This window comes from Dermacentor silvarum, chromosome 6, assembly GCF_013339745.2.
Source record: "Dermacentor silvarum isolate Dsil-2018 chromosome 6, BIME_Dsil_1.4, whole genome shotgun sequence".
NCBI lineage: Eukaryota > Metazoa > Arthropoda > Arachnida > Ixodida > Ixodidae > Dermacentor > Dermacentor silvarum.
The window spans coordinates 148,985,602-149,012,965 of record NC_051159.1 but is presented as its reverse complement, the minus strand read 5'-3'; the positions used below and the strand labels follow the sequence as shown (position 1 = coordinate 149,012,965).

The 27,364-nt window shown below is 46.9% G+C and overlaps 1 protein-coding gene across 1 annotated transcript in view; it reads left to right on the top strand.

Annotated features, from left to right (window-relative positions):
- Window positions 1-27,364, top strand: part of LOC119456208 (methanethiol oxidase) — a 162,729-nt gene extending 135,365 nt beyond the window's left edge. The window contains exons 8-11 of the mRNA XM_037717837.2: window positions 1,009-1,130; window positions 4,483-4,548; window positions 26,630-26,775; window positions 26,892-27,364. Coding sequence (XP_037573765.1) covers window positions 1,009-1,130; window positions 4,483-4,548; window positions 26,630-26,775; window positions 26,892-27,054 — 497 coding nt within the window. The 3' untranslated portion in view covers window positions 27,055-27,364. The remainder of the gene's footprint in view (window positions 1-1,008; window positions 1,131-4,482; window positions 4,549-26,629; window positions 26,776-26,891) is intronic.

Sequence of the window (27,364 nt, the reverse complement as noted above, 5' to 3'; positions counted from 1 at the left end):
TGACAGGGAGGTTAGCCAGTTCTCAGAAGTTAGGAGCACGTTAAAGAACCCCAGGTGGTCCAAAGTATTCTGGAGTCCCCCCACTACCGCGTGCCTGATAATCAGATCGTGATTTTGGCACGTAAAACCCCATAATTTAATAATAAATATTTGCAAGAAAGGTTGTGTAAAGGCTGTATTCAGAGAAAGGATGTGCACGTGAAAATGATTTCAAGTATATCCACATCCCATCTTGCTGTATAGCCTGTAGGTTTTATGCTGCCCATGCATTTGCGATGCCCACGCATTAACGAGGTTTAACGCATTAACGAGGATAATGCCTGGACGTAACGGAGATAGTCATGTGGCTTATATTTAAAGTGCTGAAGTAAGTAATCATTGGGATCACGTACAGGACTCGAAAGCTAGTGCTGCGGATAGTAATGACAATATGATAACCACTAGACTGCGCCACCGAAGTCGTGGCTTTTTATACGCAAGTCCCTTAGATATACAGAAGCCTGCGCTAGTGCATCGCTACATATGCAGATCTAACTTGCATATTGGAGTCTGTGTGAAGCGAAGCTTTCGTGAAGCGTTTAACTAGATGTTATGAAACTAAATGCGATGCATACAATTGTATTTATTGTCATCCTATACAACGTGTAATCTCTTGCAATGTTTGTTTATGCACTGCTCAGGTCACAAGTGCACTGCACCTTTCACAAGCAATGAAACACTAGAACGCCTTCGCAGACTGCGTGCCAGTGCCCGCAGAAACAGTTTTGTTTTCTCTGTGTGATTTTCTTTTCTTTTCTTTTTGTATACTTACTTTTTCTCCCTCTCTCCTGTCGCATCCCTTTAACCCTCCCCCGATACAGGGTAGCCAACCGGAGATAATCTCTGGTTAACCTCTTTCCTTTACCTTTTTTCTCTCTCACTCACAAGCAATGCTTGCGTACGTTTGTGTACGCTTGTGCGTGTGCGGAGATCTCAATATGACCTCTTTTTTGTGCATGCATTCTTCAGCAATCATAACGGACATACTGATATCTCTGGACGACCGGTTCCTCTACGTCGCCTGCTGGGTCCACGGCGATGTGCGCCAGTATGACATCACCGACACCAGCCACCCGAAGTTGGTGGGACAGGTAAGCGATCGAAGGTGCCGCTCTTCAGTAATGTCACGAGTTACTAGCCCTCATGTTTTAGAGAGGAAAAAAAAGAAAGGGTGAAGGCAGGCACTTTAACCAGAAAAATGTCTGGTTAGCTAAGCTATAGTATACCCTGGGATAAAGGAAAATGGAATAGAAAGATGAGGCAGAGAGGGGGATGGGAAGATGCGGTGAATTCGCGCACTTGCGCAGAGAGCGCAACTCAGTCATAGGAATTCACACAAGCCAGTCGCCCTCAAATACAAAAGTGCCTTCACTGCCATGTGGGCCGACGAGCAATGGGGACGGTGTTGGAGGAGTGTTTACAGTGTCGTTTTAAACATCAGGCGGCTTCTCGGTGACAAAAAAAAAAAGAAAAAAAAGTTAAAACAATTTGATGCTATAGCATTCAGGTCACCTATTCATGCGCTCTCCAGCGCTATAGACACCACCGGACGTCCAACAGCCCCTGGTAAGATTAGGGAATTTTCGGGAACTGATGCGCACCAAAGGGACATGCTTGCATTAAGAAGGATGAGGAATTATTATTATCGCAAGATGAAAAGCGCGCTAACTGAATCACTCGATGAAGGACACCTCAACCTCGATTTTTGAGGAAGTGAGTAAAAAAAAAATTGTAATAAAGAGAGAGAGAGAGAGAGTGTGTGTGTGGAAAGAGCGGAAAGCGTAGTGTGTTGCGCATGGTCAGCTCGACGACAGGGTGAAAGCTCGGATGGGTAAAGTAACAGGCGTCACATATCGACCGGTGCGAAATGCAGAAATGCGAGCCTTAACCCCATTTCAACGGAGGTTAAGAAACACTCAAATGATTATTATTAGTCCTGCGCCCACATTTATGGCGTATTCATCCCTCACAGTACAGGCGCGACATTGGGATGTTAAACATTAAATTTCATTGCTGAGGGAAAACTTTTATTTGTCATTATGCGTTTCGCTGTGTGTGCAAATATATATAATTTTTACTCTCTTCCATTTTACATCCTTAGCCACTGTTTGGTCTTTCAGTGGGGGATTTATTCCGTGTCGGGCGGCATCCAGCGTTCGATATTCGCCTGTAAAAGCGGATACACATTACACAATGGCATGCTAACCGGTTGCAGTGTAAATCAACTCACGCCACAGGACCCACGTTTTACTGCGAACCCGGCCGGCACGCTAACCACAACCCTGAACAATTAAAAAAAATATCTTTGGTTCATGTACGGTGCAACAAATGCAGAAATGTACACATAAACGTTGCACACTGAAATCAGCACAGTGATCGAGGCCAACGTACTTGGGTTAAGATATTCTTAAATAAATTTGGTGGCTATACATTCGTGGATCCACAGTGGTGTCGAGTTTCCTTTTCTTTTCTTCCCTTAATGAGCTTCTTATAATTGCGCTACAGGTTGGATGAAATATTGCCGTGTTCGCGCAGCGCATAAACGCCTGCGTGATGCACCACGTTGCGTTTTCTCTAGGTAAAACATTAAGGAAGAGCTTGCCATTAGACGCATATGGCATTAGACTTTCACATGTTATTTTACAAAGAAGGTGATACCGTGTTCGTTGCCATCAATTTGGTGGGACTACGCCAAACGCCGCGGCACTCTTAAAACGACAGGTCTTGGGTTGGATTAATGGGTGGGCCCTCAAAGGTATACATGTTTCTTTTTTTTTCTTTGGCTCACTTCCCTTCGTTTACTGGTGACAGAGATGGAACAAGTTTGGTGATTGCTTTAGTAGTGCTTGCTGTTTCGCTAATTGGTGCATGCTGAACAGTAAAGATGTAAGCGTCAAAAACACTATCGCATAAAAGGAAGGATACACAGACAGGACTAGCGCTCGTGCGGTCTTTGCGCCCTTCCTTTCTGTGATTGTGCTTTTCTGCGATGTTGGCGATAGCGGCGAGACCTCGCTACTTGAACCTTGTGACACCGGCAGCAGTGTACGACGCTTTGCGAGCTTTACTCTGAAGCTCGGCTAATACCGCCTGTGTGTATACGCATTGCACGCTGACCAAATGAAATTTGTCAAGGGTCAGAAAATTCAAAGTACGTCATTAATAGGTAACAAGCTTTCCACTGCGCATTAAATTCGTCATTTGTTTTCTGAGGTACATTAAAACAATGATTTACACCGACACGCGATTTAGACTGTTCTCGGAAGACCTAGCTCGACGATGCCGGGTAACGAACGGAAATATGTACACCTGATTGCCTCCACTGGCATGTTCGTTGACTCTTGGCCTTGACGCTAAGACACCGCAAGTATTGAGCAAGCAGCAGCCCAAGTAAGCTGAGAACTCCCCGCGGGCAGGCAAGCTATTTGTTGTGACGTCGGCAGCACTCTTGCATCGTTAGTTATCGTTAGATGCAAGTAAACTTTCCCATGAGGGCACCTGCGCAGAAACGCAGGGTAGTTAAGGTTACTTTCCTCCTTGAGGCGCACTGGCCTCGTTACGTGGCGCTTCGCCTCCAGCTACTCGTCGGCCCCAAGCGACGTCGTTTGTTAAGCTCAAGAAGACGCCAGCGCTGCTGCGGGGAAATAGTGTCGCTCGCTTTGGCTGAAAAGTTTTCATTCTTTAGAGGCCAGGAGAATACGGGAGAAAGAGACATCACATTTTAGGTCGGGGACCGGCTGCTGAAGCATATATGCATAGGCTTAACGTTTCTTATAGTTTTCCTTGGGAGAGTTGAGACCGCTGCGTGCGAGCACATAAAGAAGGGAATGCTCCCGATTTGGACAGGGCTGAATTAGTGTAGAAACGCACGTCCACACGCACGCACGCGCGCGACCCACGTTTGGTAACTGATTTCAGGTCCTGCCGCTGGGTGTCGCCGTCATCAGTGTCTTAAAACCATATGAAACTGAGCTTATCTACTTAAATACAGCAGGTATCACCCCTTTACAATGGGTTACGTATAAGGAGTATTGACGATATAGTTATTATATTAGAAGAGTGAAATACAAATGCCATTAAGAGTGCTACAGGTTATAAAAGCTAGCTTTGAACGGAAAACAACCTTTGATTTACTTGAGATTGCTACCGACTACAGCAATGCTACGACTGTAACAAGAACAGGTGTATCCTTCCATGTTTTGAGTATTTAATGCTCGCCACTGCTTTGTATATGCGCATTGAAACCTAATTTGCATAATTTCTGAGCATTTAGTTACACACATGCTTCTCTTCCTATCGTGTCATGTTGCCGTCATATAGTACGCTAACTCTTTCTTGGCGTTTCTTGGTTTGGACTGGTGACTTCCAGGCTTCGTCACTTAATTCAGTAGGCTGTAGTTTCGCGGTCTCCGCTCGTGTAAGAAATTCAACGCAACTGTGCAGGTCTTCACGGGAGGGTCCATTTACAAGAGCGGACCTGTCAAGGTGCTCCACGACGAAGAGCTGAAGGTATGTATTTCAAGGCGCTTGAATGCTGCCGAAGGCACTGCGTCCGTATGGATTCCAAACATTCATTACGACAGTTTCAGAATATCATAGTCACCTCTGCAGACGTGAAATATTCCAAACAGTAGAATACAGTTAAACCTCAATTTAAGAAACTCGTTTTGTTTTTATTGCTTAACAAAGTGCTTTCGATTCTCCGATATACAGGACATTCATAGAGCGTAATGCTTTCAAAACCTCGGAGCGACGAAGTGAGCTTAACGTTGCTCCCGACTTAGCAAAGTTTTTTGGAAAAGTATAGGGAAAATATGGCTGAAGGCCGTGTTCTAGTTCAGGAGGCGGATTCCATTAACCTGTTAACGAGGATGCCGCTCCCATGAAGGAACACAAGGCCCGCTCAACGGGCTCGCTGTCTATACACGTTGTGCGCGGCGTGCAGACAGGGAGAAAATATGTATTCTTTATTTGGTCTTTGAATATGTGTAATATTTTTATGAGCGTTCTACATATTTTTGATTTCATGATGTTATCGATTTAACGAAATAATTCTCAGATCCCACCGACGTGGAAACACGAGGTTTAACTGTGTATAAGTTATCGGATTATGTCCTGAAGGCAGGATTTGGCTGAACCATTTCGGTCGTTTGCATTTCAACAAATGGTCCGTGGTTTGGTAACGTTGGCCCACGGTTTAAAACTAGAGCGCGAATCGCACAAGCAAATACAAAGAACGGATGACATCAGAGCATTGTGGTCATGTTGTGCGCAGGTGACCACTCTATTTTTTTATTTTTTAAATTTCTGTTCTAGTCCATTCTGTTCCTGGTTTTCTTGTTCACCAAGTAGCTTGCACCGACTGTAGGTACAGTCAACCACAAAAGTTTGCGGACCACGCGAGCGCGTGCCAGACTGCCTATCTGCGCCACCTAGCGGTACGCCACCTAGCGGCGACAGGGGCGCTCTCCCGGATATGAGCCCTCTTGGTACTCGCCTGCCTGTTAATTTTTTATTCCCGTGCTTGACATTGTTAGTTCGTTGTGTTGACGCAGAGCGCTGTCTGCGATAAGACCGCCACATATCTGGCTTGATAGCAGTATCGGAGCAATCACTGCAACCTTTGTCGACTGGTGTGCCAGTGGGTAGATAAGTTTCACGAAGCGCTGCGACGATTTTTTTACGCGACGTTTACTGGCGCACTTTGGTTGGCAGCATCTTGGTCCAATGAGTGTTGCTGCTTCTGCGTCTTGAGAGAAAGGGTAGGGAGGTGTTTCACTGTCATCAAAAATAAAGAAAAAGCGGATGCATAGAAAATTTTCTTTCACACATAGGCGCAACTTCGCATCAGTCGCTGAAAACGTAGTAGACTTGCTTCAGGCCACGTGGTGATTGCCTATTTGGAAAGATGCCGCTGCGTGTTCCACTTGACGAAAGAAGGCACATTGTGCGTTTATTTATAGAGGGAATACCTCAGCGCGAAATCTGCCGCCGAACCAACAGGAGCCGGACTGCCGTGAATAGGATTATTCAAGCTTTCCGCGACGATGACAGATTCACAGATATGGAGCGCAGTGGGCGTCCAAGGGCCACGACTGAGGAAGAGGACCGCCTGATTACGGCCGCCATCGTGGCTGATCCTTTTCAAAGTGCAGAGGATATCCGAGAAGCGCTCTCGCTCACGGTATCGTCTGTGACTGTAAGAAGAAGGCTAAGTGAGCTTGGCCTGCAGTCTTTCGTAGCAGCACAGAAGCCCTGCCTCTCAGACAGCCAGCTACAAGAACGACTCATGTTCGCTACAGCAATGAAAGATTGGACAACAGAGAAATGGGGCGATGTCATCTTTAGCGACGAGTCAACTTTTTCCACGCGCTGAGACCAACGGAAGCGGGTTTGGCGTCCACTAAACTGCAGGTGTGTTTACAGTGTATTGGCAGTTAATTCACGAAGCTAATTCTGCATCACAACATGTTTCACGTAAAATGAGCTTTTGGACATTACGAGATTTTTCTGTAGTGGTATTATGTTGAAAACATTAACGATTGTTTCATAGTACTACTTACTATGAAGCTAATTAAAAGCTGCCAGTGGGTCTTTCAGTACTATCTAATGATGTTTGCACGTTTTCTATTGCGACTCTATAACAGCATTATAAAGTTCATACGCAAGAGGAATCACATTTTTAGACGCGCCGCTGGAACCCAATTGTATGCTATTTCTTGCAGATATCTGCCTAATTACACACAGAGTGTTCTATCCAGTGGACGGTGTTCCGTGAGCGTGTGGGGAGCAATCAGCAAAGATGGCCTTGGTCCCCTTGTGCGTCTGGAAGGGCCCTTCACTGCGTCACGGTACTGCGACGTCATCACTAGACACCTCGTTCCGTATGCGCTGGACGGTCCCTTCAGCGACAGCTGCTATTTTTTTCAACACGACCGCAGCCCGATCCATAAAGCACGTATCGTCCAGTCATTGCTAGAAGAACATGCTGTTTGCCAGCTTGAGTGGCCTCCATGTGGCGCCGACTTGAATCCCATAGAAAATGTCTGGGGCATGTTGAAGAAACGGCTGTCCACACGAGCCAACCGCGGCCGCACGGCCGATACGCTGTGGCAAGCGATCGCACATGAATGGGAAAGCCTGCGCTGTCGACCGGAGATTACTGAATCTTTGTACGAGTCGATGCCCACACGCATCAATAAGGTGCTAGAAAACGGCGGACATTTCACTTCCTACTAGATCATTGAGAGACCTATGTTTCATGACACTTCTGTAAATGTCTTGTGAATAAATTCATCCCCTTCAGACACGAATTATGATGCACTGTCTGCAAATGCGTCAAATGCGCATGACATCATTTCAAGATGCTCACTATTACATTCCAAGAAAGAAGACGAAGCAATGTGCTGTTTTGTGCGAGTTTCAGTAAAAAAACTAATTAGCGTATAACTCATTATCTAATTATTCTAAAATCCGTCAGCTTCAATGCTTGCATAAAAAGAATCAACTATTAGGCCCGAAACGCATGCACACTTGCTTTTTCGGTTGTATTCGTGTCGATCGGAGAAAAAAAATACTCTTGACGTTGGTCTTGGAACGCGGCACGTCGAACGATTGTCTAACATGGTAGTGTCTCCAGCAAAGCGATCATCTGCAGCAATACGTAGGACAATGAAGTTAACTGACCGCTAGTTGTCCCATCAGGAAGCGGACACGAATGTGCACACTGAGTTTTAGGTCATTTGAAGAAACACGTGGCGTGGTACGCGCCTCCGAAGTTCGAGTCCCCAAACGAGGACGCCGTGTCGCAAAGGGTTATAAAAAGAGTCATCGCACCCGGTTATTTCTTATTTTTCTAAATGTAACCACTATAGCAGCGCGGTGGTTCGGGCTTTGCGCAGCAAAACCTGGGCGCAGGCGATCAAATCCCGGCCGCTACTGTCACTTAGCGATGGGGGAGGAACGGAAAAATTCTGCCTACGGACTAAGCATCTGTGTCCCATGGCTGCCTCACCGCTCACTCACGCACTCACGAAAAAAAAAAAAACAGCGTGGCTACGCGAAAATAGAACTGATAACAGCCGAAGAATACGCTGTCTGATTACTTGTACTGATATTCTGCTCTCAAAATATAAGCAAGTAGCCCTGGCTAACAAAGAGCGCGTCACGTTGAAAGAGATAGGTAGAAAATATTTGCGCACAGTGCGAAAATAGACAGGCCATAGATTTAAGGAGGGATGCGTCTTCAATGTAGCGCTGCTGTCGATCGCTGGTGACGTAGCGGAAGTGTCGCGAAGAGGCTCTTGGCCACGCGCTCGCGTGGTCCGCAAACTTTTGTGGTTGACTGTATATACCTGCGAACACTTAGCGCGGGCTCTGCCATTGCCGGCGCTGTACCATCGCGCGGTTAGTAGCAATGACATTACTTGACGCCCCGTCCCCTCGCAGGCCGACGTTTTTTGTTACTACTTCACGTGCGCGTACACATGCAGAGTAATCATTTCCGCGGGACATAAATAGAAACGCACTCCGAACCACGAATGTCCTGCTGCTTGACTTTGCCAGCGAGGACTTCGAAACTCTTTTGGCCATTTGTCTCGTTTTTCATCTTGTTACCTTTATGTTGTTTGTATGTTTAGTATTGTTGCGGGTCCTCTCCATGGTTATTTAAATTACCCAATCTGAACGAGCAGGCCCTCCACGTTGCAAGCCAGCTTTCCTTACCCCCCCCCCCCCCCCCCCCCCCCCCTTTCGCACACACACATCCTCCCGTCTCAAACGGCCTCCATTTCTATCCGATGCAAATTGCGATAAAAAAAATGTCACAGTTTCGCCCTAAGGGCGAAGCAATGAATGCGATAGCAACACAGCAATGTCATACGAAGTAAGGTGAGCGGCTTTGGTAGCAACAACACGCAGAACTGTTGTCGACGCCATCGGCGTTTTGCCCGCGTTAGCTCAAAATGCGTGCGGCGTTGGTGACTGTTGCTGGAGCCTCTGATATAAATAGGCACTTGGTGCCGCAGCTAAACGTCGCCTCCCTTCCCTCCCCCTCCCCCACGGCCTCTCGCGCGTCCGAAGAAGGCGCGTTTGCTCTACATATATGGTGATTGTAAAGGAGAAAAGAGACGCCTACTTCTGCAGCCCTTAAGCGAGCACGGCGCAGAACGCGCGTTTGTTCTCCGCCGTGCGTTCACTCCCCGTGAAAGACGCGCCCCTCGCGCCCTTTCACTCGCACATACAGCGTTCGGCGCGCGGCGACGATTTCATCTCCAAATGACGTCATACGGAACCTCACGGCGACGGCGACGGCGACGGCGACGGCGACGCCGACGGCAGAAATCTGCTTTTGAGTGTCCATATAATTGCTATCGCAATAAAAAAAAATGACAAAATATAATGGCACTTTTATTGCACAGATGTAAATGAAGTCTGTATGGACTTCCTTTCAAGCCAATGAGGTACTGATAACGAACTCTCCAATTCACTGATGAAAGTGCATAAACAAAGCCTTCACCAAGGCGTCGCAAACAATTAGCGTCAAGATAGAGAAATTTGTATTAAATCGAGCTGACAAGAGCGTTCGAAAATTATCGCGTTGACTTGAATTTAATTCTTGGATTTTACGTGCCAAAGCCAGGATTTGATTATGAGGCATACCGTAGAGGGGGACTCCGGGTTAATTTTGACCGCCAGGGGATCTTACACGAGGACGATAAAACTCACAGTACTAGAACGGCACGTATGGCCAAGTGACTATATCGTAACAAAATGATGGGCACTGTTAGATTTCTGTTGTCTTTCTGTAAGTCTTCACAGCACAACAGTTTTTCGAAATGTTCCACCAACTACACCGACGTCTAGCCATGAATGACGCGATAGTGTCTGACCAGGATAGCATCGTATCGCGCACACTCGCATGAAAAAATTAACATTAAAAGCGAACTGGGGTATGGATGCACATGACAAAAAATGTCACAGTTTCGCCCTAAGGGCGAAGCAATGAATGCGATAGCAACACAGCAATGTCATACGAAGTAAGGTGAGCGGCTTTGGTAGCAACAACACGCAGAACTGTTGTCGACGCCATCGGCGTTTTGCCCGCGTTAGCTCAAAATGCGTGCGGCGTTGGTGACTGTTGCTGGAGCCTCTGATATAAATAGGCACTTGGTGCCGCAGCTAAACGTCGCCTCCCTTCCCTCCCCCTCCCCACGGCCTCTCGCGCGTCCGAAGAAGGCGCGTTTGCTCTACATATATGGTGATTGTAAAGGAGAAAAGAGACGCCTACTTCTGCAGCCCTTAAGCGAGCACGGCGCAGAACGCGCGTTTGTTCTCCGCCGTGCGTTCACTCCCCGTGAAAGACGCGCCCCTCGCGCCCTTTCACTCGCACATACAGCGTTCGGCGCGCGGCGACGATTTCATCTCCAAATGACGTCATACGGAACCTCACGGCGACGGCGACGGCGACGCCGACGGCGACGGCGACGCCGACGGCAGAAATCTGCTTTTGAGTGTCCATATAATTGCTATCGCAATAAAAAAACGTACATTCATTACCAACGTTTATTCTTTGTATATGTGACGTGCCGCGTATATGTGTGACGTATTTAAAAATTATGTTGCAAACTTTGCAACCAATACTTCCGCCATGTTTGTGCGGCATATCTTAGAAAAATGTGAACTATTACCGACTTTGCGGGAGCAATACTGATTTTAGACTGTACCTATACCTTATGACATACTTTTTTATGGAATGTATAATTCATTCATTGATAATATTAGTATACATATGATGACAAGAGAAGCAGCCGGCCCCGTTATATGGATGCCATAATTTGATTCTGAATTTATAAAACACTTTCTTTTTTTATGCGAGATGGTTTAATTCATTCATTATCGATATTTGCACACGATTACAAGATAAGCAGCCGGCTCCGCTTAAGAACGCAAGAAATTAATTTTTGTGTAGACGATTTTACGCACATTGAATTTCTCCGCCAATGAGCCGCTCATACAAAAGCCTTTCAAACGTGCTAGTCTTTACCAAAGTGTGCTAAAATTGAACCGTTGGATTATGAAAAAAAATCCGTATGAAAAAAAAATCACGTATGAAAAAAAAAATCCAACAAGAAGGACTAGTAAATAAAGAACGGAGACGAATAAGATGGCACGACCTGTGCTCTCTTGCAACAGCATTTTAAAGATTTCCTACTGAGTTTCTATAGCCTTCACGAAACATTCTTTAGAAACTCTATGAAGTTTTAGTGTCTACTTTCGCAAGGGCAGCTGCACAACTCCTGTCGCTTTCCTAGTCCTTGTTTTCTTCTCGAGTTAGTTTTTTTTTTTTTTTGAAAATGTGCTCACATTTAATAAAACGCTCATGGGTTGCCGTTGAGTTCCTGTGAACCTTAGAGGCAGTTTCAATACGAATAATAACGCATTAAAGTTCCGATACAATTTCTTTCGAAACTATCTGTATTACGATTACTATACCGGCCTGCGCTGCGTGGCTTAGCTAGCAGGCATGAGTTGGCCGGCGGCCGGGTTGGGGATAGTAATATGATTTCGCAATGTAAAGACACTCTGATCATATATCCTCCTGGAACTCGAATACAGCTTTGGGGCATAATAGCTCTTGAAGCTGGCTTTTTATTTTCTACTGGTATGCTACGAACGTGAAAAGCATTTTTTTTAATTTGTATACCATGATAAAATGGTCAAAAGCTGCATCTCCATGTACGTCGAAGAAGTAACCATCTCTTCATGTTCGGTATGACAAAAGCTGTATTTCGTTACCTAAACGTAGAGATGAAGATGGAACTATGTGTAGTACATTGCCGTGTTGCTGCTGCATACTGGATTTTTCACGCAATCTCAAAGAATTCGAAATACACTTTCAGCTTGTTTTCTACCGTCAGTGACAACACAGAGGTATAGATCAATTTAGAGTCAAATTTCTCGAGAGAGCATGACAAGAATGTGAGTAAACTATATACGTCTGTACAGTTCCACACGGGCACCGGACTTCATATCAAGAAATAATAGTTTGAGTAATCCCTTCCTATTGAAATTAAGAAAAAAAAATGAAGGCCATGTGCAATAAATCGTACAAGAGGTTTTAGGAGGATATAGAATGTAGTACATGGCAATTTCGAATCAGTAGGAGGCGGATAATGACATCATCTTAACGTGTCCTTCTCGGACATAAGGCGCCGCGATCTGTAGAACAAGCTTTAGGGCCCAGAAACTCTACATGCTGTATGGTTTGTCTTTACTTCGATGCACAGTTATTGTGATGTACGGACAGTTAACTTTTCAAGTGAACGTTTTGCTGGTTATAAAGCCAGTATAGGGGAATTGCTTTCACTTTATCGCGAAGGAAAAAAAAAAAGCTGATAGGACGCATTAGGCTAACAACTATGCGTTAGAAAATAGTATGCATGCGTGCGGGCCATAATGAAGCTGTAAGTGCTAGCCAAATAGAAAAATGCGTGTTCTATTTAACAATGGACCGTTCGGCACGTAACACAATCCACCATAGAAGAAAGCTTGTTTTCCACGAAGGTCGCGTTCAGCTCTTTTGGACGCGAACTCCTAACTACGTGGTAGTCTATTTAATGGTTAGCCTTGAAAAGAACGGCTTTGACTTACATGCATTGAAAAGTGTCACCTTGCGTGAAGATAAAGCTATAAATATGTCAAAAAGCGCCAGAGGGAACTATACTAAGCCCTAAGAGCGTTCCTTTCCACAGACCCTGCGGCCGTTCAGGTTCACGGCCTTTCAAACGCGTACACTACAGAGCAAGAGTCAAGTTACTCTTCTGAGAAAAAGCGCGAAGCAGGATCTCACTATTTCGAGCGGGGCACGCGCGTGTCATGCTAAGAAGGCGACGTCTTTGTGCGCTTTCGTCGACGGAGGTGTCTTCTTACACGAGGCATGGTTCGGCCAAGCTGCTATGGTAACGCGTGCGCAACGCTAAACTTTAGGCGGCACGAGCAGCCTACTCGATTACGTCACACATAGGACCGAGTTCAGGTCCCGTTCTTATGACTCAGAAACCAGAGATCTCTTGCAAGCAAGAGTAGTCCAAATGGCTGACGACGCCGCCGCGGCTCAGGGGCTGCCGGTCGCCGTCTAAAGGGGGGACGGGGGAGGCTTCTAGTCATTACCCCCTCCTCTAACCACATTTTGGGCAAAATAAAGTAATTTCTCTCTCTCTTGCATAGAAAAAAAAACACGAAAGAAAGAAAGAAAAAGTTTGGTATACAGTTACCGTGGATGCCTTTGTTTCTTTTTTTGCTTCGTTAGTGTACAAGTGCTTGCTCTTACCGAAATACAAAATAAGTCGCACGCTCACCAGCGTTCGCTCGTACTCGTTGTACTTTCACACCTAACCTTGATCATGAGTGGCATTGGCTAACTCTCTGAAAGGAAAGCAAAGGGGAAGCGGAATGTAGCAATAATGAAACATACAACACTTTGGGGGATACAATAATAATGAGGTGGTGCGTGTAACCTGGAAAGGAGTAATGGTGACAGCACTAATGTTTTCAAATGCCATTTAGTGCCTAAAATCGGATATTTTGAAAGAGTTGTAAGTTAACCAAAGATCGGTAATCAGGTCGGCTTTGATTGGGAGCCCACGGCGGCACCACAAATGAGGCAGAGCAGGGTGACATGGGTTGGGCCTCGTTCGAAGTCAGAGAAGCGCAGAGCAAAATTAGTTTTCAAGAAAGGCTCAGGAAGATGGAGGAAAATAAATGGGCGGCTAAAGTGCACAAGTATCTGTACCTGAAAAGCGTGAACACTGAATGCAGGAAGAGATCAAGAAGGTTGGCAAATAAATACAGGGTAATTGAAAGTGTAAATGGACAACCAGGAGTCATCAGAAAGAAAGTGAAAGAAACAGAGACAGTGAATTAGATGCATAGAATGGAAACAGACCGTGGGGAATTACAAGAATGGGAAGAAAGCAATTAGAATGGAAAATCTGTACGGTAACACAAAGGGCAGTGCCTTGCTATTTGAGGCTCGAGCCGGTTACCTAAGGACCAAAACATACCGGAGCAAATATTCGAATACCACTCAGCACATCCTAATGGAATGCGACGGGATCCACCCGGCGAGAACAGTATAGGTAACGTGCAACTCCCAGAAGCGCTTGGGTTTAAAGTGGAAGGAAACATCAACAGATCAGCCGTAGAGATAAGCAAGAGACGTGTAAGGGTATTGGTGAAAAAAAAAGCAGGCAAGGGATTGATACGACCGTATCCATTACAGGCATAGGTAGCGAGCGGTACAAGGTAGATATATAAAGTTTTGAGGGAGCGAAAAAAGATTGGCATACAAAAATGCTAGAATGAAAAGCATCTATAGCATACCTGGGTAACTCAAGAAGGCCAAGCGACTATTTGTCACCTTAATGTTTAGAAGGGGATGCCAATAAATCTTCATAATCATCATCCTCATCATCAAGCCTACATGAAGCACGTGCACATACACAAATATAAAAAAGAAAGCGGGAAAATGGACAGCCGTTGCCGTAGCTCAATGGGTAGAGCGTCGTACGCGTAATGAGGAAGCTGCGGGTGCGACTCCCACCGGTGGCGACTTGTCTTTTCGTCCACTTTTATTGCCCTCTTCTTTATTATTTCTGCATGTTCTGCTTGCTTCACGCGGTTATTACCAACAAAAATTCAAGCCCATCGGGCTCCCCTTAATCTCTCTCATTACTCACCTGCAGCCACACTACGTGTACTATTTGTGTGCTTGTGACTTTGATTAGTCTGTGCAGCGCTTGCTGTTATGTTCCTTTTGCTTTTTTGTTGTTTCCCGAGTTGTGTAGTACTTGAAATAGTTGGCTCTAAAGTGGCCTACCTTTTCATTTCTTCATTTAATAAGGAAAGAAGAATGCAGCGGCGATTTAGCGATAAATGCGAGAGAAATGCGGCAGCATTACGGCGCACCACTTCGAGGTCCCGGACTCATGGTTTAGACCGCGTTCACCGCATTGCAAAGCGTTGCTCAGGAGCTCACTCGCAACACGTCCTGCCTTTCCGAGGAGCGAAGTGCTGCTGGCGGTAGTCCGGAGCAGATTGAGGCGACGGCGCTTCGGCGCCTCTCTCGAGCACCCGCCCATTTGCAGCTGCGCGGTTCTCTCTCCCTTCTTCCTATCCCTCTCTACCTCTACCACGTGACCAGCTTCCCGCACTTCACGCACATACAGCGCCGTTCCCACTTCGACGCTCCTTATGCTAACGCATTAAAGGAAGGGAACGTACCCGGGCGAGCTATAGAGTATGACAGCAAAATAACAGAAAAGCAAAGTTACAGCGCTGTCAAAACCACAGCAAGGCAGAAAATAAACGGCCTTCGTCCGAGGCACGATGGCCAGGATTAAGAAAGAATGCGTAGGCACTAGTAGGCACGGACGAACGGAGATCAATATTCAATTTTTCGCTCAATACGGACCATTTATGCGAAGAGGAGAAACATGACGTGTGCCGGCGCCGGAAGTGTACTTCGTCGTATAAACGTACTTCCGTGAGCTGCAATAAAAAGAAAGAGAAAAAAAAAGGGGAAAAAGAAAGAGGACGAGGTAGGCGTGGGAGAATCTGTGACACGGTAGCGTAAACAAACTGCTAACTTCGCGGGATGTTTGCAAGTGGCGACGAGAGTAGCAGGGACAGCAGCTACTAGAGCGAACAGCGCTGGCCTTCAGCGGCTTCGCGACGTTGCCATGGCAACGTCGAAGCTGCCGGCATGCGTCTGCTCCTGTTCCGCCCTTTCGAGAGAGCGGCAAAGCACCGGAGCTTTCAGGTGAAAACAGTTTTACGGAAGATTAAATCGAGAGCGTGCAACTAATTGCCGAATGGTGCAGGCTCCATCCACTTTGATCGAAAACAGGCTCATTCCCGGAAGCGGTGCCAGGGCAGCCGCAGGCACTTCTGCCTCGCCGGCGCAACTAAGTTCGGCGGGCTAATCTGTTTTGCTGTTTCGGTTTCCCTCGATCTGGTTATTCTCCGTGCTTCCGCGGGCCTCTTCTTTGCCTTGTTCCGATGACGCAATAAAAGGGAACTTTCCTAGTTGCGGTCGATTAAACTAAACCACTAGTTATCATTCTTTTTGAGCCCCAAAAATACGAACTGATCCGACGCACTTGTATCACGCAGCGGCCCCTAAGGGACTGCAGCGGCGCCACTGCAGCGGCCGCTCGCGCGTTTCGCCGACAAGGACGACAAATAAACATTGCCCTGTTATGTTTGTGCGTTTCTTATTCGTTTTTCTGTTCTTTCATGAATGATTTCAAATTAATGTATTCATGTTACGTGATTAATTTTTGAGCATCTGTAACTTTGGATTTGTCCTTTCTCGCAATTTACAAGCGAAATTTCATTTCTTTATCATTAGCTTGATCCACCTGATTACTGGGCAATCCCCTTTGTGGGTATGAGCTAAGGGTAGTGAGGAAAAGATAACAGACAAATCATGCTCTGTGGACCGGCCCGAACGCCCATAGAGACGATGTGTGGCGTCAGACTCGGCTTTCGAAGCCAGCTTTTGCTGAATCTATGGGAAGGAGAATATTACAACTTCCAGCGAGACGTATACCTAAGAAAACGTACAGTTTTTATCAAAAGAAGCAAGGTTACTGTGAGCGTGACGGTAGAACAACCCATATCGCGCATAGGTCTTCCTCTTAAAGTACTTAATATTTTATCTATTGGTGTGAGCTCCCTTGGTCGTGTACGGAAGGAAGTATGTCATATTGTGCGCATAAGGTGCACCGTTATTACAGTTAGGCATACATGCTAAACAACGTTTGCCTGATTGTTAACCTCATTATTGACATTTGATTTCTATTTTTTTGTACTCTAGTGGCTTCAATAAAAAATTGGCCATGAGCTTCTTTAAATAATTTACTATTTATAACCAATATTGTTTAAATCTAGGTAATACAGACCATTCAGCTAGCGGGAAGAAAGGAATTCCGTTATGTGACCGTAGCGACCTTTGGGAAATTCCTCCTCGTGGGTAAATATTTAAATATCGTGGGTGCTTACCAAGTGTTAAAGGCAACGACAACGACTGTTAGTGGGTCGCTGCCTGAATCGCGTCAGGTGACTGGAACTCACAAGTTGCGCCATGTGAGGAAGGGCATTCGCTTCTCTCTCCTGAGCTTCTGCGCAGTGTGGATGCAACAGGAGGCTGATAAGACTTGTCAGAATGAACTGCAAGAATGCTCACAGTTGATTCGTTTGTTTTGTCAAAGGATCTACATTAGCGCCCGCGCAGATTTGAATAACACCACTATGTTATGTTCGTGTACTAGAAATATACCACGAGGTGTACTGAAGATGCTCAAGAGGCATCTAGTGTCCACCGTTCATGTACCTTCATCCCATATTGAATCGCCAAACATATTTTTTCTTTATTTATATCCTGAGAGTTTCCTGGAGTATCACTTTGTGAATCCGGAAAGAAACGCGGGACGCGGAGATTACATGTGAACGAAGAAGACACAGTTGCAGCCAGGAATCGGCCAAGAATTTAGTCTCAGCAGACATACCGTGAGCGCGCAACTCGCACAAATGAAGCACCGACAAAGCGAGTGCGTATGTCTCGAACATGTATGCGCGTGCGCGTGTCTCTATCTGTCTGTGTGTGTTCACTTATTAAGCCGTGTGGGCGTACGTTTGTCTGTCCTCCTGTCACCGTCGGAGCTCCCATAGGCAGGCATGCTGCGTGGATGCTTAGAGGTTCGGAACCCTGAATACTTAGTGTATTATAACTGACGCGAAAACCCAGCGAGACGGTCAAGAGACCAGGCGCGTTAGTGCAAGTAACCCAACTGCAACCACCGCGGACAAGCACGAAGCGCCATAGGAGAAATACGCAGCAGTGAGTAAACCAGGCAAAAGCCGTGGGACTGTTTCAATGAGATCGGGAGTGGAAAGACGAGACAGACGAAAAAGAAGAAAAAAAAATATAATAAAGAGCACCGCGGCGTGGATAGAGGCCACGTCTCCAGAGGGGCGCTAAGTGAGTTGGCCGAGGAAGCAATTTCTTGTACACCGTCTCCCCAGCCGGCGGTAGAAGCCGAGAGCGCGTGCCGGCATGCTTGCAACTCCGAGATTCCTCCGCACTGCTGGCCTCCAGAGGGACGGGCTCGTGTCGGGTGTCGACGAGGTTGCAGCTTATGCTCGGCGAGGAGCCGACTGCTGCTTAGCCAGATTATACAGCTAACGCAGAACGAGAGAAACTCTCTCTGTACGGTTGAGTTGCCGCGTGGCATCGCTTCTCTGAGTAGCGCGAGCGTAGGCGGGGACAGCGAAGACGGAATGAGGCCCTAAGCGCGTGAACCTGGAAAATGAATCACTGCTCGCGCCGACGCGATGGTGAAACACTGCCCGTCCGGAGGGGCGAAATTAAGCTTTCGCGGAAACCTCGTGTGGGTGCGTACGGGGTCGCTGTGCATGCTTGCCGTGCTGGGAGAGACAACAATGAGGCTGGTCGACGTCGTCTATTAACTCAAGTGAAACATAACACTCAGGTACAAAAAATAAAGAAAAAGGCGACGAGATAACTGTACTGGCATTTTGTCTTGGGATTTCCGCGGATCGAGGCTATACCGAAACCGCGTGACGGTGTCGACTGGCTGCGCTCTTATTCGCAGAAGCAACGCAAGGTTTGCGTTGCATACAATGCGTACCGTCAGTGTGTATCGGTCAGTTAGCATCTTGTTTATTGTGGGGGTTGCCTTGCCTTCCAGAAGAATAAATTAAATAAAATGTGTGGTTCTACGTGCCAAAAAACGACGATTTGGTTACGAGGCGCGCCGTAGTGGGGGACTCTGGGTTAATTTTGACCACTTGGAGTTCTTTAGCGTGTGCCTAAATATAGGCGCACGCGCGTTTTTGCATTTCGCCCCATCGGAATGTGGCCGCCGCGACCCGCGGACCAAACCCACGACCTCGGACTCAGCAGCGCTACATAGCCACTAAACTACCGCGGCGGATGCTCTTCTGGGCCATGCATTGGTGTTCGGTGCGATTGTTTTGCACTTTCGTAGCAGTCATGATGCTGCATTCAGGAACGCCGTGGTGGGTGGCGTCCTTTCGGTTTCACTTCCAATTTTAATTGCCGGGCACCCTGACGCGTGCTCTGTGACAAGTGCCTTCATCCATGTTGTAGTTTATTTATTTTTTGTCTGGGCCCAGACAAAGTGTCTTGGCCCAGACGGCCGAGCTGCTGGCACATTTTGCCCGGCGCGCTTTTCCGAGAGCCGACCTGCTATACCTTCGGGATGGGCACATTTTGAATGAAATACTAAAATAAGTTTGCATGTGCGAATCTACCAAGTGTATATATATATATATAAACTACATCTTGGCAAGTGCCGCATTACTGTATAACTGCGATGTCACATAATGTACTACCATCGCTGGAAACTTCAGTGCCAACAGCAGTGCCATAACACAAAGCGTATAGTCGGCGGAGGAAACAGTTTTCACTAGCACACACGGAGATTTTGTGTCTGCAAATTCACCGCTCATCTTGAGACACGTGTGTCCATTCTTCTGACCTGACTGTGCACTGATGGCCATGCACAGAGCTTGGCTGGACACATCGGGCTCAGGCGAACGCTGATGCCGGCGCGCGTCTGCTATCACTCAGAATGGCATGTCAGTCATGATTTTTCTTCTCTTTCTCTGTCGTGCGGTGTCAGCATATTTTAGTTTCATACTCAAACGGCCACAGTGCCTCCCAGCCAGCGCGAGTTCTCCAAAGCGACGAAGCACGGGGAACCAGCAGTGTGTCGCAAAAAGAAAAGAGAGAGAGAGAGAGAGAAAGAAAAAGAAAACGTAAGGAAAGCAGCGTACGCGTCATATTAAGTCTGGACTATAGAAGAAATACCGAAGGAGAAACCTTTCTCTTCTCTGCATAGGCTATTTTCGTCCGACAGAACACTCCACTGTTTTATAGCGATCGAAGAGCGCAGCTGGCGCATGGGCGGATAATGAAACCAATGGATCACTTTCGCTATGTGTAAAAAAGAATGCTGTTGGCTTTACGCACCTTTGAAGCTTGCACGATTTGCTTCCTGACCGATGATTAATTACGTTCAGCGCATGATCAGTGTCTGACGTCCATAACAGTGCAACATGAATCAGACAAAAGAAAGGTATTTCGCCTGACAGGTGCAATACCTTTACGGTCTGCGGGCAATTGTGTTTAGAAGGCCTAATATCTGGCCGCTTTAGGATGACTTGGCGTATATGGCAACGGTTCTGAACCGGATCTGTGGCGACGTTCACACATTACCAAGCATTCTTAACGCATATGAGCAGCAAGACATCGAAATCAAAACACTAAACCCCACCAATGTAATTAGTTTGTTTTTGTAACAGCGCATTCCTTAAATTGTATTGTTTATATCATTATGTTTTCACTAAGCATAGAACTACGATGCCATTTGTCTTCTCTTGCTTTATTATGTACGAAAATGATGCTATATCTACTATTAATATTTTTTCGTACTAGTGTATAATAATTATGTTTTCGCTTGTGTGTTTATCCTGCTACTTTATTTATTCACTTTTGCTTGTATAATTATTCGCTTTTTGCTTGTATATTAACCCTGTCATTGCTCCTACAGGGTGGACGGTGCTTAGTCAAGCTGCAGTATCCGCAGCTTTTTCGCCGTCTCCCCCTTTTCACCGATGTTTTTGTTTTGGTGAAATAAACAATGACAATCAATCATCAAAGAGCTTCGGTGGCACCACGTATAGTTGCTTGTTACGTACAAGTAGGCGGAGCATCCTTGCAGCATCTGTCCTTAGACAGCGGGATCGATAGGCGGTTGTCTTCTTCATGAGCTGAACGAGCAGCTTGATCGGCACGTTCATTGAAAATGATTCTACAGTGACTTGGTAGTCACTGAAAGATGATTTCATGTCCTTTCTCAGTCAGGTGGTGTATGGCCTCTGTGATGTCGAAAACCAACTGTTCCTGCGGACCACGCCGTAAGGCTGACAGTAAACTGTGTAGTCAAACTCAGAGTGGAATAAACCACATTTTATGCACGCCCGATCATACACCTTGGATCCAACCTTAAGTTTTCGACTTCCACCAAGACTTCCCCGAAGAGACGCGACCCTTCTGTATAGGCTATGGTTGGGCGTCGCGTTTACCAATGCCTACGCGTTCCGCATAGGGATGGCTGACAGCGCAGCATGTGGCGATTGTGGGGACACGGAAAGGATTCGTGATGTTTTTTGTCAGTGGCCACAATACAGTGAACACGCCGCGGTGGCTCAGTCAGCTGAGGCCTTGCGCCGCTGAGCACGAGATCGCGGGATCGAATCCCGGCTGCGGCGGCCGCATTTCTATGGAGGCGAAATGCAAAAATGCCCGTGTGCTTGCATTGTAGTGCACGTTAAAGAACCCCAGGTGGTCAAAATTAATCCGGAGCCATCCACTATACGGTGTGCCTCATAATCAGAACTGGTTTTGGCACGTAAAATTCCAGAAAGAAGAACAATACAGTGGGCAGAGACAATCGCTTTCCATCGTGCTGGACCAGTTGGACGATCAGCCTCTATCGGAAGAAATAATTCTGCAACATCGACGCAACATCGCATCAGAAGGCCGTGCAAGTGCTACTGCGCTTCTTGAAATCGACCGGCCTGTGTGCACGTCTGTGGTCGGAACGCCTTTTGTGTGAGCTATTCCTGTGGGATTTTTTTTCTCGCTCTCTCTCTTTGCCCTCTTTGCAACCCCTATAGCCCCCACCCCAGTGCAGGGTAGCAAACCGGTAACTCGCTTGTGGTTAACTTCCCTGCATCCCCCCCTCTCTCTCGTTACGTAGCTATGTTTATTAAATATTGAAGAGAGCGCTTAGCGCAGCACAGCGATGGCAACATGTTGCAGAGCGTTTAGTATACGCATCCTGGGCGCCAAGGAAATTTCTCACCAGCCAGCTCGGAAAAAAGAAAACGCGAAAGAGGAAAAGAACTGCAAACATTAATAAAACGTTGTCGAGAAGCGCGTTCCGACTAAAAAAGTAGGCCTCCTCGGAATTAGAAAATCCGTGAGTTGTAAAAAATATCCAAGAGCACGTGCGCATCTGAAAAAAAAAGAAAGAAAACGTTCTGCATTGATATTTTATCTAACGTAGTTTTACTTTGCATGATCTACAGCTTGTTCTTTTTTCCCTCCTTAAGGTGTTCAAAAGATGGCACGTATCACTTCCCACGTGTCATTCTACCTCGTCATTCATAGCAACGATATTGAACGCAGTGCACAACAGTAAAATTTGGAGATGAAACTTACTTTCTATACAACAAAGAGGATCCTCAAACATAAATGGCCACTCACTCAATAAATATATTTTTGTCAACCGATACTATCGAAGATCCAAAGGGTAGAGAAATGAAGACACTCTGACGGTGCGTAAATCCACAAAGAAACGCAGGCCGAGCTATAGAACACGCCGCGATAGTAGGCAGTTTCATGTCGCGAGTTAACGTATGCCTACGCCATTTATACGCCACGCCACGAGCACATCGTGCGAGGGCCCCGCCGTGCCTGATAAGCGCATTATAACAGCTTCGGCAGCTGCTTACTGAACGCCTGTAACTAAAAAAGAAAAAAAAAAGATGGCTTGAAGCACAGGAGAGAGGCGGGGAGGGAGCTGTCGAGTTATGCCATAAACTAAGCCACATGCGCTTAACCTCCTCCGAGGTCTCCTTGCCTCATTGAACACATCTGGCTTCACTGCATCCGCAGATGCAAATTCCGGCCATTTGTTTTTCCCGCTTGTGGCCTGCCCGCATTCAAACTCTTGCGGCAGACGCATTAATCTTCTCTGCGCGAAAAAAAAAAAAAAAAGACAAATAGCAAGACCAAACAAGCTTGGAGAACCGAAACGCGATGGCCATATATAGTTCTCGTGTGGTCGGCCCCTTTCCCCCCGCCAACTCTTTCCCACCGAAAGCAGTGAGTTCCGCTGCGGAATACTCCTAACGACCGCGCGCCTTTCCCGCCCGCGCATTCCAAGAGACGCGAGCTTAATCGGCCCGCTACTGTTTGAAACTAACCGCATTGCTGCTCGCCGACGCGGCTGCCGTTGTTGCGGGAAAGTTTTCCTTGGTAGAAACCGCCACTGCCGCGCACGTTTCGTACGTGAATGTCTAGAAAAAAGTGCGGAATAAACCGCCGACTTTCCGAAGAGAACGCTTTGCGAAACTGCGGAGAGGAAACGTTGCGGCTAAGAGCATGCATCCTGCTTTGCCGTCGTGATTTGACAATCGCATTGCGAGTATGTGTGCGCCCAACTTGCGTAACAAAACGTCGTGGCCCGCATACGCAAAAGTTCGCTTTCGCAAGAACGTTTCCACTTTGGCCGCCGGCATTCGAATTTCTGTCATTCACGACGGTGATCAGCGTGATAACGGGACATATCTGCATGGGTGCAACTTATGTAAAAGACGTTAGCCAGGCCTTTTCGAAAAACTCGCATAATCAATCCAGAGGATCTGTGTCGACGTTAATGCGATTAGCAATTAAACAATGCAGCCGACAAATGGTATTGCTGAAAACATCTTTATTTGCAATCTGTGGTAGAGGAAGTATAGGGTGCATTAATCGCATTAATAAACGCATGCGCTACAACTCCAGAACAGACGACAGCGTGTACACCTTCGCATGAAACATAGAAATCCTTACAAAACGCGCCCTCCCAACCGCATCCAGTATTGTCCCGCTGGCGCTGTAGAATTAGGGTTCAGCATATATGTGACTTCGAATCAACTACGGCGCGATTGCACAGGAGTCTATTTCTGGCGTAAAAACTTATTCATTGTGATCTAGAAGAGCCGGCGTTCTAAGTTTTGTCAATCGAACATGCACATGTGCAGTGCACTCACAGCAAGTCGAAAGAGGTTAGAACGAAGTATACAAGTAAGCCCTCCGTTCTTACAGGCGGTCATTTGCGGCGCATCGCGCTAGAACGTTAGGTTGCTATGCTTAAGGAACACGGGCCCGTGTGACGCGGTTTCGATTAAGTATTTTATTTTTTAAGGGAAGGTCGCGCAACACGATTAGACACGGGCTAGACAGACACGGACGCGCCGACCGGAAAGTGGGCGAAGTGTCCCAAGAATTTTAATCGCATTAAACAACGAACAAGCGTGCATGCGGCGTGACCACGGTATACTCAGCCAACCAGAAGCCGCCCTACAATAGTTCATCGCATTTAGACGCTGTCAGCGTAAACTACAGCCTGGCGACAAAAAATGCGACTGGCGACATCACCAAAATGTTCATTCTTTCACGCTCGTGGTGATATGAAACATTAACAGCTGAGGGAGAGAGAGAGATAGAGAGAGAGAGAGAAAGGCTGCGGGTTAAATGATAGACTAGCAGGACTTAGCCCGGTTGGCCACCCTGCACCTGTGATATAGAAAAACGGAGGAAAAGATTAAGAGACAAAGTTGGGAGTTGTTGTGCACTGAATCCCCGACGTATGCAAATTACCAGCACTGTGTCACAGGCAGTCGTTTCGTACGGTTGACTTCAGGAATCGCATCAACGCTCTTGTGACGTTCCGCAGCTGCGCTGCGCATGACCACACTCCCAAGATTGCTCAAAATTGATTGCAAGGCACATGTGCATACTAGTTAAATAACAGAGCGGTTGCGTGCGCTAACATGGACGACATAGTCTTCCCGCAGGGACGCAATATTTTCTGAAAGGAGATGTTCTATTTCCTCCTGAAGTTTCTTAGTGACACCAATTTACTCAGCGAGTGTTGACGCTTGGCATCATAGTCTCTAAACTGTCGCCAGTGACTCGATGTAGTTGTAGCGCTCAGCCGGTACCAAGTGGTCTTGGTGGAGGGGCTGGCGTCCTACCTCTGCTTCGTCTGGTCTACATCACGACTCCTTCCCTTACTGATTTCTCTAGGCAGCAGCAGGCAATTCCTGTCGTATTCACGCCACATATGTATAACATTGCGGCAAGTTTTGCCCAACCCATGTTGAACGGAGACGCTCGGTGGAGCAATTGCCGGCATGCCTCTGCAAGGCTATAGCTCCGCCTGCAGTTAACGTCACTCTTCACCTCTTCTTCATGCTTAAAACCACCAAACTCAAGGTATAATTCTCGCTACGCTGTGTTTTATATGCAAAATATTTGATTTAAACGCGGATAAATTTAGGGTTAAGCCCATAGTAGCGTTTTTGATGCGCTGGACCGAGTTTTTAGTTGGAGGTAGTTCAGTAAACGAATTACTAAATCAACAATTCCTATCGTACATTTCGTTTACTTAATTAACATTTCGTAGTTTCTCGCACTAATGCGCTCTCCATGGCCAGAAATAAAGATAAACGTGTTGGTCTTATCTTTCTTGATGTGGAATTGTGTTTGGGCATTGTCAAGGTTAAAGGTTGGTGTGCTTACAATCTTGCTGATTTACCAAACTTCCTCTTTGGTCTGTCTTGTTCCCTGTAAATGACACTAAGCACAAGCACTTGCAAAATCCCGGGAGATCTTCTTTTTCTTCTTTAGCGCAAACTTTGTCCACAAGAGACCTCGTTCCCCTGCATGCATGGTTGTCTGAATGCGTCGGGCCATTGCATGGGGCCACCATCATAGCGGTCGCGGCATTTCAAAAAGTCTACTCCCGGAGCGCACATTTTGCGACTAAGGATTAAGGTCTATATGGGACCGCCACTTCCCCGAGTCCACCCGAAGCTATGGAGCTCCAAGCAATGACGTGGAGCGGCGCGTCCTCATAGTCATCGTCCTGCTCGGCGAAGCGTACGCCACCGATGGCTCCCCCGAGGTGCCACTGCGCGCTCCGCTTATGAGCGGGTTTGGCCAGCGCCATTTTCTTCGCGCCCGGCACTCTCAGCCCCGCAGTTAGGGCAGTGCTTCCATTAGTGTCGTCGCCTCTGGTGGCTCCCAATTAATCGAGCGGCCAGCTCTCGGCGCGTGCCCAAAGCAGCATTTCGCCGGCGCGTCGGGGCGGAACAGAGGGGCCGACGCTGACGCCTACCAGCTATCATCGCAGTTACAAACCACGAAGCAACAAATGTAGCTTTGTTTGTCTGCGCGAAGCAAAAATAAGAGTGAGAATTGTCGCGCTTCAATTGGCGTCTAGGAATACGTCTTGAAACCGTGCATAGGCCATCTTAATCGCTGTACTTATAATCCGATCATAAAATTATAATACTAACTTGAGATACAGCTGATTAGACAGTGCGCAGTTATCTTTCCGTGACTTCAATGACTATAATTGTGCACGACGTCATATCGGCTGACCAAAACGTCAATTACACACTATATGCACTAGATTCTTTCAATTCCCGCCTTCGTCCGTTTCGAACACGATCATAGTTTGTTTTGGGAAAGACGCTACCACGCCGTCATCAACTCAATGAGCACCGCTGTCGCCATTGGAAGCATTATCACTACAACTACCGCAACGCGTTCAACAGTTAATCACAAATCGATTCGACAGCAGCGATAAGTATAGACCTGTACAGCTCCTGTAACAGGTTTTTCCCTCTCATACCGCCGCAGAGCCAGCCCGCACGTTGCACCATACAGGGCAAGCCTGTGCGGGGAGCCGCTCAGATGCTGCAACTGAGCTTGGACGGCAAGCGTTTGTACGCCAGCACGACCTTGTACGGACCGTGGGACAAGCAGTTCTACCCCGAGATGTGGGAGTAAGTAAACGGCGGTGCTCGACACAGCGTCCATTTACGTCGGATTGAGGCGATACGTGGCAACTAGTATACTGTTTTGTATGACTTATGAGTAAGTATTGACCTTCTTGTTGCAGGGAAGGCGGCATGGTGATACGCATGCACGCGGACACAGTCAAGGGAGGCCTGACCATCGACCAAAGCTTCCTGGTAGACTTCGCCGACGAGCCCGACGGACCGTCGCTTGGCCACGAGATACGATTGCCTGGGGGCGATTCAACGTCCGACATATGGACGTGACAGGCTATGCGTTCACAGCATCCGGTCCTTGTGCACATAATATAGATATGGTTTCGTGTTTTCCCCTACAACAGAAATGCAGAGATTAAAAAAAAGTACGCCGAAGTAGGTGCTTTCAGAAATTTGGTTTCTGCTGAAAATATCACTATGGCCAGGGATTTAGGTCAGAAAAAAAATAAAGGGAGGATCACACTCTGGAGTTCGATCATTAAACGGTTTGAACGCGTGAGTAGTCCAGAATTGGCACAAAATTGGTTCTAATTTATTTGAAATAAAGTGGAACGTGGATTAGCGCTCATTATACTTAGAT